Here is a 13,890-nt window from a genome sequence, read left to right as displayed (position 1 = left end):
CCCTTCTTCAGCAGCAGCAGAATATGCACGGCCTGTTCAAATTTAGCTTAGTGAGGGTAATCAATTAAAGGCAAAAGGGCAGCTGGTACCTGTGGAGCAGAGCAGGGTGTTAGCAAAGGCAGAGCTGATAAGATAGTTTGCCCCTGCTGAAACACACAGGTAGTTATCACCTGAACAATGTGGAGTGGTTAGCCAAGGTGAGGCACATGAAAAACTCTAAAGTGCCACAAAACTGCTGTCTTTACTGAGACACAGGTGTTCAGTAGCTACCAGTGTTGCCCAGCTCATCTCCTCAATGTCTTTAATGTTTTTCTTTGAGGATGAGATCAGAAACTGCGTGGAGGAGGTTCTGGAAAGTATTTTCTCACTGACAGCAGGTGGCTGTGAGTTTGCTCCAGCATGTGAGGGCTATGTGTGGTTTCATTTGCATGATTTCCCTGAGGATGACTGGTGACACTGAGCGTTCAGTGACACGTACATGCAGGATCTTTGGATTTTGATGGCTATGGAGATGCAAAGTTTTGGGCTTTAAAGAAGAATTTGTGTGCTTGAAAAGCTCATCTATCAGTTAGTCTAACCAAAACATAGGTAGTGTTTTACTTGAACGCCCTTAAATCACTGTAGTTATAGGACCCTGTTTTAGGGGGTTTAGCAAGAACTAGAGCCTTTGATGATTTGAACACTAATGATTCAAGCATCTTTATGTTTCAGCACTGATTTTAAGCAAGGCCAAGAAATATTTTTTCAAAGAAAAACTGGAGAATGTAAACTTGATGGAGCATATATCTGAGAGTTAACAGCAAGAAATATGACTGGGAGGTGCAATTCAGACTATAACCCAGAAGCAGGGCTTCAGGCTTTACCATAAAGGAACTGCTTTGGGGCCATCCATGCTTAAAGGACCAGGGAAGTGCACAGACCCTGGCCGAGCCAGCAGCTGCTCTGAGTCTGAGGCCAAGGGAGGGAGGGATTTCACATCACTTCCCTGCCTGTCTGGGATACAAGCAGTACCAACTGCAGTTGAGGTGAAGCTGTAGCATTAACGTGTCTAACTCCCCCATACTACTCAGAGCTTGCACAGTCCATGTTAGCTGTTAGCTAGCAAACATGCAGTAGGAAATGGGAAAGTATTTCAGCCTGGGAATACTACACTTCCTAACAAATTTACTGAGTGGGAGCAGAAGCTGATGTTGCTGGCTGGGTAGCTGTGGCTGTCAGGGTGGCATCGGTTGGGGGCCCATGTCTGTCCCTCAGCGTGCATGCAAACTGTACCTTCTCAGAGTGTTCAAACTGCCTCCAGAAGCTATCATACATTCTTTTTGTGGTCTTTTCAGGAGTGCAAACCACAGTCTTGATGTAAACTTTAAAGCTGCGGTCCAACAACTGATTAATTTCACCATAGTCATAATCATCGTATCTGTTTGGAATTGAAAGAAACTCACTTTCATTTTCAAGAAGCAGTTATTTCACTTGCATTGTTTCTAAGTTCCTATGGCAAAAGAAGTTGTTGAGTCATTTGTACCACTACTGGTCCTACCCCATAAACACAAACATGTTTAAAAAATACACACATTTGCTTAAATAACAACTCTGCTTCAATCTGAGAAAGAAAAACTAATGCATTTAGAACAAAAATAGTAAAACTTACCTTATTCCAAACATACAATGAATATAGTTCCAAATAGCTCGTCTTAGCATTGAGGTATCCACATCTTTGTGCATGGCCATTGTGTTGTAAGTCAGATTATAAGCAATATGAAACTTCTCGTCAAGTAGTTGTCCCACATCTGGATAAAGACGATTAACCAAGGAATAGCCATGGTCTTCCCAGGAATAATCCTTAGAATAAGTAAAAATGCAGAATGGAGATTGTCAGAAATGACCTTGTGAAGACCCAATGCTTTAATGTAATTGATCTCAGAGCAGGTAATCCACTGGGAGGTGGGGTTGTTCATTTGCTGGCTTTAAGCCTCATCCACAGGGCAGTAAGAGACAGCACAGTGATTTCCATGTTTGGTATTGGGCACAACAAACAGATTGTGCACTAAGCCTCCCAAGAGCAGCCCCCATCCTTGTTACCTGAACACGAAAGGTGGGCACATGCATTCCGTGTCTGGAGAAGTCTTTGTAACCATAGCTGGTATCCTCAAAGTGACGAGACACATCTCTTGTTGCTGCAGATTCTTCATCTTCTGTTAATATCAAACAGAATTTCACACAATTTTGGTAAGAACAAAATGAAAGTCTCCTAGCAGAACTCTTGCAGAAGAATGGGAGTCTTTGTGCTTTTTAAACAAACACAAGAGTTTCACTGGACTACTCGTATGAAGATTCTTTGGTACAGCTCAGTGTGACTGCAGCTATGGTGTTCAGAGGCAACTCCATGAAAAACACTCAGATTCTTTCTAACAGACAAACATCTTTTTCTCCCTTCTTTTGTGCACCAGTCTTCACCCTGTCCCCTAAGTCTAGGGGACACTTTCCTCCTAACTCAAGGGGTCTGTAAAAATGTCAGGGGAAAAACCCATTTTGGAACAGATTGCTTCTTAAAAAAGAGACTTCTGAGACTTCCAGATGAAACTGTTGAAGAGCCCATGACAACCCTAAACCTGTAAGAGGTTAGGTATTGTCTCTCAGTCACCTGAAAGCAACATTTCATACACTTAAACAGCAAAGTGTGTTAAGGCCTTTTTACAGTGTCTTGTGAGATGTTTAAATCTCTTGTGAAACTTTTAAATCTCTGAAAAGAGAGATTCCATTTCTGCTGGAGGTTTTTATTAAACATAGTATTGTTATGGTATGTTTCAGAGAAGCCACAAATTTTGGCACTACTTTGCTTTTAAGTGTTCTGGAAGAAAACAACGCATCCCTAATCTTGATCCTTTCAAAGAAATGGTAATGTTTTCGAGACATCTAATAACACTTTCTCCCACCCCCTTTTACAGTGGTAAGTATTTCTTCAAATATTTTGAGAAAGTCTAAATAAAGATATATTCACTCTACATCTGTTCTACCTGAAGAACACACGAACATGCTTTCTCTCTTCTCCCTTTCAAAACGTGTAGCCATCTCTTCCTGGCTGGCCTCTTCTTCGTCTCTGCACTCCTGTAGCTGCTTCATTTTCTCCATAAGAGCTTCAACTTCACAGACCGACTCTGTAGACTTAAAAAGAAGAGAAAGACATTTAATTTTCATGCAACAAGAACTGACAACGATGGCAGAAATTGTCAAGCCAGAAAATTTAAATACAACTGATATCCTTCATTTACATATTTAAATATGGATTTTTCAAGGAAAACATTTTTTGAAAGAAACCTGTATTGACCCAATGGTTCACATTTAGTCATCATCTCTTCTCAGTTAAATTGCTGGAATTTTTAGCATGATTTAAAAACTACAGCATTTTGGAACAAGTGGTTCGCACACTAAAATTAGTTTCTTTTACTTAATCTAAATTAACAACTGAAAAACAAGGAGCTGTAACAGAAATTCTGATAGAGGAAGTAACCACAATTTACTACCCAACTGTATTTTTCCCCTTCTCTGCTCACAGAGAAGAAACACTGAAGGAAAAAGGAAGAATGAGTATAAATGTAGAGTTAATGAAGCCTCAAAAGCAAGCTAGTTCAAGATAATCATATTTCACAGGAGCTGTTTTAACACCACAAGACTATTAATTCGGCATTCAGTCTTGTAAAAATCCATCAGCACAAAGCGTAATAAAGTTATCTTTAATTTATACAGTTCTGCCCCTTTCCTCTCTGCCTTTTGCAGTTTGCTCCTTCAGAGAGTCAGCAAGCTCCATCTAACAAAATTTAAATGCCATTTAAACCCACACCGTTGCAGTAAAGTCTCACAGGCAAGGAACCTGCAGTGGAAAATGCCTTCATGGCTGTTCTTAAACCAAAGTGCAGTTCACGTCATGCTTTTCACTAAGTGGAAGCAAGCACAGATCAGCATAACTGCTGCAGGCAGGAAATGCTGTTTTAAAGACAGTCAGAAAACTATGAATGATCTGTTAAAATGATCTGTTGTGTGATGCATCACAAATACCTCAAGGCAACAAAGTCAGAGGCTGGAACCAAAGGAAGAGCCCACTTTCCACTGCACCCATGAAAAAAGCATTCCTGGCCACTGCTGCTCAGCACACATGTCATGAACTAGTTGAGACCTGGAGTCATCTCAGTTTGCTTTTATGAATGACAGGAGATCAAAAAAAACAGACAACAGAGATTGGATCTCTATCCCTTTGGTAGCTTCCCCCAGCTTACCACTGTCATTTCAGCTCCTCCTAAATACACTTTTCCAACTGGTTTAGGCTCATCAATCCCACTCCCCATGAATGAAAAGAGACAGGCACCCTCTACGTGTTAAGTTTACAAAGAAACTACTACTATAGAAAGAGATTGTTTGTTCAGACAGATACTTACTGGAATACTTCCAGTTGGGCTGACATGGATTTCCTCCACCCCGTGGTAACCATTTGTAATATCGCATATGCAGTAGTTACTGACGGAAGGGGGCCTGAAAGTGTGACCCCCCTCACAGTCGATCTCTGGGCTGATCCCACAACCAAATGTGAAGGAAGCAAGGGAGTGGTAGTGTGTAAGGAGAACAACTGCATGGATCAGCTCTGCCAGGGACCAGCTGTTCTCTTCAGTCTTTAAAAGTTGCTTAAAAAGTAATGCAAGACAAAAGTATTAAAGTCATTCATAAGACCTCCACCTTAATGCAACTGATCAACACATTTCTTTACCAGGTAAAATTATTTTTCCAACATCCAATCTTGCTTCCTAACTCTCTGCTGCCATTAATGTGCTCAGTGTCCTGTTACCAGATGACCTGCCAGGGTTAAGCCACAAAGGAGATGACTTCTCTCCCCTCTCTGGTCCTCAGCGATTGAATCAGTTTGGGTCTCCCTTTTGTAGCGTGTGGTTTGTATCGAGGCCAGACTGACTTGCATTGAAATTTCACACCTCAAATGAAGATGCAACCACAACAGTTGCATGTTTCTTCAAATGGTCTTCGCAGCATTAGAAAACCCTGGCAACTCCTTGCAGATCAACTGTGTAAGAACCTGGCATCAGGGCCGGGCTCCCTCCATCTTGTCCCTGGGGGTGGAATGCTCTAGATTTGACAAGAAGCTTCAAACCCTCAACTTCCCCTTCAGGCAGGAAAGTGTGGGAGGTTTGGGGCCTTCTGGCAGAGCATGAGCCCTCCCCCACAGCCCAGCGCCCTGCCTCCCAGCAGGACCTGCCACCACCTCTCTGCTGGGCAAGGCAGCACCGAGAAAGTCTCAGCACCCACGTCCTCCTTGCTCAGGGCACAGAGAGGGCAGAGGAGGTGCTCCAGTAGCCAGGGCTTGGCCCGGGGCAGGCCATGAGAGCTGCCATCGCCACATATGCTGCACGTGCCCTCGGAGCTGGCTGGTCCAGGTGGCCCTCAGAGGAGCAGCCCTTTGGTGGCTTGTTGGTGCTGTGGTCCTGGCTGGCTTCTACCACCACTTCTCCCCTGGGCAGCTCTGCCAGCCTGCTCCCTCCAACCCAGCCTGAAAACTCAGCATTTGAACCAGGCAAAAATGCGGTGGCTGATGTTCTGCCTAACCTCTGGCAGCATCTCAAACACCCAGCGGTTCTGGCTACTGAAAACACATGACTTAAGGAGGTGCAGACCTGAGCACATCGTCATTGCACCAACGGAATTCCAACATGTCACTCTGAAATGTCAAATTACAAATGTGTTGTAAATTAAATTTTAGTCATTTAAGAGCAGTTATGATCACTGGCACATGATCACATTAGTTTTACAAGGGCACAAGTGATACTGTATCATGCTATATCACAGTGATGTAGTGCTGAAATCAAAGTCACTAATAGAGAACATCTTTAACTCAGTCTGGCTCTTAATCCTAAGAATCTGTGATTGCATTACTGGAAAAAAGGGTACATTCACATTACTTCAGGAAAGACCTACCTCAATATGTTCCTTGGTGATAAGCCAGGGTCGGTGAGCCAACATTTTGTTCAGTTCTCCTAAATTTTGCAGTTTTTGAGGTGCGTTTTCCAGACCATTCAACCATTTGGGGTCTCCACCAACATGAAGGAAGTCATTCACATGGAGATTAACAAGGTAAGAGCACTGATGTCGTGCTGCAGCCTAGAAAGGAAAACAGTGTGATACAGAAAACAGTTACAGAAAGTGCTTTATGACAAGTAACATAAGTCATCATTTCCTCAAAATATTCAAGAATAACACTTGCAGTGATCAAAGGCTGAAGTAAAAAAAAATTTCTGAGATGAACACATCAGCTTGTTTTGATTATTGTTCTCACAACATAAATATCCCTCATTCATATACACTATAACTATGCTGGCTACTTTTGCAACAAACGTGGGTAGAGCCCTTCCCAAATCTTCGTTCGTGAAGCCTAGCCATGATGCTGGCTACAGGTGCAACATGCCTATACCCAGGGAGAAGTAAAGGCATGGATTTATTATATGTCCTGAAGCAAGTAATCCATGCTGCATTATACTCCCCAGGGGATAGAAGCTGTCTCTAGGTGAATTTTTACCAGCAAAAGCAGGTTTTAGAACACTATATAGCAAGAGAGACTACAGGCAGCTTTTCAGCCAAGACAGACCCATTATCATTTATTCAAACACTAATACTTTCTGCATCAAATTAAGACGCAGCCCAAAACTTTAATTCAACTTCAGCAAGCAAAGATCATTGAATGAGCAGATTGGAAATCAACCACTTCTGGCAGAAAACTTGCTTAGAATTTAGGTACTCAGAAACAGATGATGGGACTGACTACTGATTTAGAGGGAGGTGTATTTGACAGGACACACACATAGAAGCAAGCTTTCTTGAGAAACAGTTTCTGAGATACTAAGGACACCAGTAACAAACAATTGTCTAATTTTTATAACAGATTTTTCCCCTTTTTCTCACAGTCCTACTAAAACTATGAATTAGTGCTGATCTTATGAAACAAATCTGTGAGCCGGACACAAACAAACCTACTCTGCTTTTCCCCTTAGCTCCTGATGAAATGCCTTTCCAACTAGAAACTGCAAAACACAGTAATAAGTGCTATTAAACAAGACAAGAGACTGCTGCCAGAGTGGCTGTTTCTGCTCACTGCATACCATTATCCCGATGTAGTGTCGGTAATGAAGCGGGAGTGGACCATCCATTTGCAGCAGATAGTGCTGTGTTTTTAGAAAGCTTTCAAGATACTGCGGGTGGAAAACCATCACCAAGGTAACATTGTCCAGTCTACCCAGCGTGGCAAAAGAATCTGCAAACAGCGTGTGCATCGTGGCGTCTTCGTTTCCCACCTGAATTGTCTGATTGAACAGAAAGAGCAATGAGCAATATTGTCCAAGTACCACCAATAAAATAGTAAGTAAATGTATTACCACAGCACTCAGAGGCTCTGAGTGAAAGCAATTATATTATAAATCTATTAATGGCATTAGTGCACATCAGGAACATAAAATCCTTTTAATACCTCTCATTTAGGAGATCACAAATGGTTATAACAGCAAAAGAAGATTTTTGGCTTTGGTCTTTCTCTAGTACAACACTGATTTCTCATTTTTAACTGTCTCACCTTCACTTTCTTGAACACTCAATTTTGATCTAACTTAGTTCATTATAACTAAAATTTAATTGAATAATCACTTTTACTACAGATAAAAGAGGAAAAGAGGTAAAAAGTTAGCTAAAATGACGAGAGAGAGAAATAAAAGGAAATTGAAACTTAAGATTCTAAAATTCCTAGAAAACCACAGGCATAATACTAACTTATCCTCTGCTCCAAATTCTCTTACCAGACAATCAGAAGAGAAGCAGCAGAAATGCTCAGCCACGACACTCTGAAGCTTCTCAGATTCTTCAGAATGGTAGCAGCAGCTCAAGAAAAAGCAGTCTCAGAGCAGGGGGGCAGGTACCTTGTGGACCAGTAGGAAATTACATCCGGATGTTCACAAGGAAACAGTATTGGGTTTCTCTCATGCTAGATAGCAGTATGGGAGGGGTCATAACTATTCCAAAGCTCCCCAAGGCTCTTACTGTTCTAGAACTGTAGCCAAAGTCTTCCCAGGACTGAATGTGATCACTACTGAAAATGTTTTGCAGCTCAGCAGCTGTCCTGAAAGCAACTGTGGGCTACTACTAAAAGGATGTTCCTTAAAAGCATAAAGTTCACTATGTACTTGAAAATACTACCACACCTCCTTCTCAGGGATGAATCTGCTTGGTCCGTGTCCCAGTGGTCTAGGAATTCTTATTCCAAGTTCCTAGAAGAGAAAATTACACCACCTCAGCATTTAGTTATAAACAGCTTTTTAGCTGTGGTTGCAAGACAGAAGAGAGTTCTCCATTCAGAGCTGGGCTTATTTGGGTACTTGTGGTACTCTTACACAGGCACTTTTACTAGTACTGTTTGTACAAATGCAGATCATTTTTCTATGCAAGTGCTTTATAATTAGCTGTGCTTGTTTACAGCACACTGCCCCACTCCAGCAACAAAAAGTTCAACAACAAAGGCCCTGTCAAGTGAAGAAAACACATACAAATTTATATGCACACACACACACACATACACACACAAACACACTACAGCCTGGTTCACAGAAAATTCTGCATAAAGCATATTTTGGCAGGGTGTCCAGGACAAGGAGTTCAGAACATGCCGGCTGCTGTGTGGTTATGCCACTGATACAAAACGAGGCTGCTGTGTGTGTGAACATCCGCAGTACACCAGCACACAACACTCTGTGCATCTGTCAGGAAATGAAACAGCTGTAACCCTAATCAGATTTCTTTTTCCCAACCTCAAAGAGCACTTAAAGTGCTGAAAGTACCTGATCTACATTTGCATCTGCTTTCTTTTCAAGGCAGGATAAAAAGCTGTTTGGAGGGAAGGAGGGAGGGGATTTTGCTCAATCAGAACAGCAGCAGCCACATCTTTGCACACACTTCTGTGGACATGTTACCTTACAGGTAAGGGGGAGGTTGGATACCCCCTGGCAGTTCACTCCTTGTCCTCTCCCTCAGCTAGATGAAGCTTACTGACTGGCCTACAGCACTCTGGGCCCTTTGTGCAGCCAAGAAGCAAATGCTTAAAAGACTTGGATGCATTTGTGTCCTGCCTGTTACACCGTTCCCTTTGGAAGGGTGGGAGCCGTATGTTCAAGGGCAGTCTCTGCGTTTAGAACAGAGCAGCCCTCAGAGAAGGCACAGCAGGGTCCAGGGGGCACATACCAAAGCAGGACATGGCCTCACCACACACATTCACACATGCCCACCTCCCCATCACTCCAGAAGCTCCCTCCGTCACATGTGCAGCATTTGCTGCAAACCAGCTCTCCTGAGGGATTAGTCCCCACCAAGCAGCTTGGCTTCCCCAGGAAAGATGGGAGCCCTGCCACCCAGAGCAGCTTCCTGCAGGCATGGCACTCTTACAGATGGAGGGAGACCTGGGATTAATGCAAAGGATGGAGCTGAGTGCTAAACACTAGGCTATATATAAACTAATGGTTTGGGCTCCTTATCTGTTCCCTCTTTCTCAACCGTCTTTGAGAACATATCCATTGCTTCCATTCCATAGCCCAAACCATCCATTTTGTGATGATATCAACTCCATCCAGCTTCTCAAGTGGATTTCAATGAATAAATAACCATATACTGAGCCAGTTCAGGCCACACAGAGCAGAGGGGCATCTTCAGATGGTTTAGGCCTCAAGAGCAGATGAAGCCCCCAAAACTTCTTGCCAAATGCAGTTTTTAACTTTGCTACATTTTCCCCACATAAATAAAGGCTGTTATAAACATGAGATGCTGGTTGCACTCACTTCTGTACTCTTTCTGTCTTTAGCTGAGGTTTCTATTTGCATGAGTTCACTGTACGAAAGCAATTTTATTAATCAGTTACCGTTCCCTGAACTTTCCCCTAAGATTAAAAACCAGCTTCAGAGCCAGAAACAATCAGTACAGGCCTAAGTGGCAACCATCAAACTCTTCAGACTCTGAGTCTCCTTAAATCCTAAGTCAGATGCCTTATTTCTCAAGTCTTATTTGGATGAAGTAAGATCAAAGGGCAGCTCTCTACTAGTAGTCTTTTCACTTTTTGTCTGCAATACAGCTTTTTCCTGCTGAGGGTCCCAACATTCACAAGCAAATTTTCCCTCTCAGCCAAGTAATGTCACTTGTAGGATGGAATTTATTGCCACCTCTTCTCAAAGCTCTCACAGAGCTTCTTATTTCAGCTACAACTACACTAGCAAATTAGAGAAACATCTTACATCCAAATGACAGCAAGCAAAAAAAGTTTGTAAGCATCATTTAAATTAGCAGCCTGTAAGCAGCTTTTCATTTAGCAGATGTCTGCAGGTGTATGCCAAATCAAGCACTCCAAGAAAAATACCTTAAAGTTTAATTCTTGAACAACTATGTTTCAGTCTTTCCCTTCCCCAGAACAGTAAGAGGAAGAAAAAAAACCCCAAAATTTAAGAATCTGAGATGAGCAGGCTGCTAACATATTTTGCCTGGCAATATAAAATACATCACTATCAACACACTTCATTTTTTTAAAGCAGAGGTCAAACTTACGATTACACTGCACATAACAGGTTACACATTACTTAACTCACCAAACACTCTCTGCAAAGTGACTTAAGAGGTTTTTTAAGGATTAAATAAGTTGCTTTGTTTTCACTGAGGAGGGGGAGCATCCCCCTGATTGTTATCATGGCACCAACCCAGTCCTTGAGAAGTCTGGGTTCAAGTCTCTATTCTGACAGAGAAGTTGCAAAGGGTTTGTGAAGATGACCCTGTTTCCCATCTGCAAAAGGGGGGTTTCTCCCAGAGTGTGCTGAGAACAGAAGCAGCTTGTCATGAGGTGCATGCTTAACACAGTCATGAGACTTGTGTAAAATCTGACCTGTTAGAAGTCTTTTGAAAACTTTTATTCTTCAGTTAAAAGCTATGGCAAACCTTTTATACTGCCTTCCCTTCTTTTTCGGAAGCATCATTTAATAAAGTTCTCCTAGTACTTCAGAAATAGCAGGCATCTTGGGGTGCTCCCAGTATATCAACTTTTCAAATACTATATAGATAACACAGTAATAATTCTCAAAACAGTCCTAGTGAATCGTCCCTTCATTTTAAACATATTTCTATGCTCCACAATACCCTTCACTAAGCATCCATCTTCCAAATACACTCAACTCAAGGAGCACCACTCTCCTTCCATTTCAAAGGCAAGACCTGCATCCTGACCAGACACACCACATCTCTCTCCTGCACCTTCCCCCTCAAGCTCCACCTCACCTGGAGCACGAACAAGCACTTGGTAAAGCAGTCGCGGCCAGGACGAGCAGCAGTTGGAAAAAAACTATAATTATTTTGGTTATTACGAAAGTATAAGCAGCTTTCATGCGATTCCAGACCACTGAGTTGCACACCAAAGCGACCTACTTAGTGACGTGTTCTCTGCATCAAACTTCTCCCAGCTCCTTTCCTCCTGCCTGTCAACCTCACCACACCACTTCCATTCAGTTTAGAAACTCTGCAGCTGAATACAGCTCCAAGCTCAGCAGAAAGCCAACCACAACTGAGGCTTTAGGTGCAAATAAATAATAATAACAATAATAATAAATAATAATGATGGTGCTGCATCAGAGGCACTCCATCTTCAAAGCTAGACCATAAAACTCAGGTTTCTGCAAAGCTGAGGACCAAGGGTGGAACAGATTTCACTTCCAACACCCAGAAACTCAAGCTAATGGAAGGAGGTGGGCCTTGCCTGGTGGCAATCCACTCCACTGTTCACCTGCCATAAAAATGCTATATTGCTATGTTGGCAGAGACAACTCTGGAAATCCCAGAAAAGCCTCCGCTTTCCCCTTATGTAACATAATTTGTATTTCTCTACAGCCACTATTATTATTTCTGTGGGAACTATGTTCAACAGGAAGCTGGTGAACATAGTTCATCATCACCATATCATCTGAGGAACTCATCTCGTGTTTAGAAAATGCAAGATTCCTGTGAGGTAGGACAAGTGATCTCCCATTGCAGGAAAAAAAACCCCTGAGAAACAGAAAAGCTACACGTTACAGAAACTGCTACAGAAGACTGGTGGCTTGAGCTCCAGTCACGGGGTAATGCAGTAACCAGCAGACTGAGAGCCTTTTCAGAGACTTCTCAGCCAGGAAACGTTTTATGCAAATTCACACCAAGAAACAGCTCTTCAGACTGAGACAAAAAAGTTAATGAGACAAGTCTGCAAACTTAATTACATACTTCCCAGTTACCATTCTCTTTTACCAGTCTGGCCTACTTAGCACATCCAACTCCACAAGGACAACCAGACCAAAAATCTGTACTGCATGCACATACATGCTCAGAGAAGACCACTCTAAAGCCTCCAACACATATAAACTCACACAACTGACAGCTTTTCTGTATCTTACAACTGTCAATCAAGTCCACTTTTTAGGTAACTTTTTAAAGTGCCTTGACAGGAAGAGCATTTCTATCAATTTAAGTAAAAGCTTGAGATGGAAAACTGAACACAGATGTGTAGAAGAGGTTTATAAATATTTAAAAGTACAACACACATCACCTCTGCTAGTAATAGAACATCATCTGCTTTGGCTCTGTCTCTTAAAAATGTAAGTGAAGAAAATAAAAAGTCACAGTCTAAGCAGATATCCGGTATCAGAAATTTCACCTAGAAAAGCACCTTCCGCTTCTTCACCTGAAGCAGAGCTAAGCTACAAGCCAAGACGCAAGGCCTCTGGAACAGGAACAGCTATTAAACCTTAGCTGCAGTTCTTCTTCCATAGTGTTCCTAAACGCTTTTTCAGCAACCCTGTTGCTCCCTCACTACTGGTTCCTTGCAGCTAGAGGTCTGTCTCTTACCACAAAACCTCTCCTAAGACTCAATGATAGTTTCGTCTGATGAGTTTGGGGACTGTTACCAAACTGCTAATTTTCAGTCATCCAGGATTCATGAGCTGAGCACTATCTATGACCCACAATGCTCAGACTGCTTCCCTGGTGTTAGCAAAGTGAGTCATTTTGCTCCCCTCAAGTATAGTCAGTACCACTGTCAAATGTTATATCTCGCAGGGAGACTTATTTACATACTTATTTAGGCCTTCTCTAAATGGCAAAGAGAACATTTTATCATAGACAAGCCCCAGGCAAAATAAAATTGTAATTATCAATTTACTTCACTAAATCACATTTGGATGAACATTTTTATCTGAATCATCTGTGTCCTGATTAAGCACTAAAAGCTGCTAGATTCAAACAAAATTATATAAAAATCACACCCCATGATACAATATAAAACAATCTAAAGTAAGGAAACAGAGAAGGAAAATGAGTTTGAGGTGATTTTTTTTGGAGGTAACATTTTCCTAGAAAACCAGTCATCATTTTATGTAATCTAAGTGCATTCCTACACAAGCTTAGGGTTCAGAAAGGCACGATGGGTTAAAAACTCTTCAACACAATCTCCTAATAGAATTAATTCCTCCAACGTGCCAGTGCTGAAAATTCAGCTTAGTATACTACAAAATGGATTTGAGGCATGGGCATTAAAAATACCCATTTAGGGCTTTATAAGCTTATAGGATGAAATGCCCCTAAGCATCTAAGTGTCCAAGAAGGTTGTGCTGCATTTCCCGGAGAGACTTTGGCACTTACCAGGCTAAGAGGCTTCATGCTGCCGCTGCTGCTGCTTCACTCACTGTGTCTGGTTCTTACTTCCCCTTTAAAGGTCACTGACAGCAAAACCTCACTGGTGGTGACACTGACAGGCTACAAATGGAGTTTCCTTGTTTAGGACCTTAACGACAAGGACTGGCA

At 42.1% G+C, this 13,890-nt stretch overlaps 2 protein-coding genes across 10 annotated transcripts in view; one reads left to right on the top strand and one right to left on the bottom strand.

Annotated features, from left to right (window-relative positions):
• Window positions 1-7,157, top strand: part of ARMC2 (armadillo repeat containing 2) — a 79,510-nt gene extending 72,353 nt beyond the window's left edge. For all 8 annotated transcript variants that reach the window (XM_027693572.1, XM_027693521.1, XM_027693585.1 and 5 more), the window contains one exon: window positions 7,044-7,157. In XM_027693572.1, coding sequence (XP_027549373.1) covers window positions 7,044-7,050 — 7 coding nt within the window. In that variant the 3' untranslated portion in view covers window positions 7,051-7,157. The remainder of the gene's footprint in view (window positions 1-7,043) is intronic.
• The window catches only part of SESN1 (sestrin 1), a 77,740-nt gene that overhangs the window by 1,442 nt on the left and 62,408 nt on the right, over window positions 1-13,890 (bottom strand). For both annotated transcript variants that reach the window (XM_027693610.1, XM_027693619.1), the window contains exons 2-9: window positions 8,241-8,306; window positions 7,152-7,352; window positions 5,974-6,156; window positions 4,431-4,673; window positions 3,015-3,162; window positions 2,080-2,192; window positions 1,649-1,839; window positions 1,273-1,417 (exon numbers count right to left, since the gene is read on the bottom strand). In XM_027693610.1, the coding sequence (XP_027549411.1) occupies window positions 1,273-1,417; window positions 1,649-1,839; window positions 2,080-2,192; window positions 3,015-3,162; window positions 4,431-4,673; window positions 5,974-6,156; window positions 7,152-7,352; window positions 8,241-8,306 (1,290 nt within the window). The remainder of the gene's footprint in view (window positions 1-1,272; window positions 1,418-1,648; window positions 1,840-2,079; window positions 2,193-3,014; window positions 3,163-4,430; window positions 4,674-5,973; window positions 6,157-7,151; window positions 7,353-8,240; window positions 8,307-13,890) is intronic.

This window comes from Neopelma chrysocephalum, unplaced genomic scaffold, assembly GCF_003984885.1.
Source record: "Neopelma chrysocephalum unplaced genomic scaffold, ASM398488v2 Primary Assembly neopelma1_23, whole genome shotgun sequence".
NCBI classification, from domain to species: Eukaryota; Metazoa; Chordata; class Aves; order Passeriformes; family Pipridae; genus Neopelma; species Neopelma chrysocephalum.
This window is presented reverse-complemented; position numbering and strand designations above follow the sequence as displayed.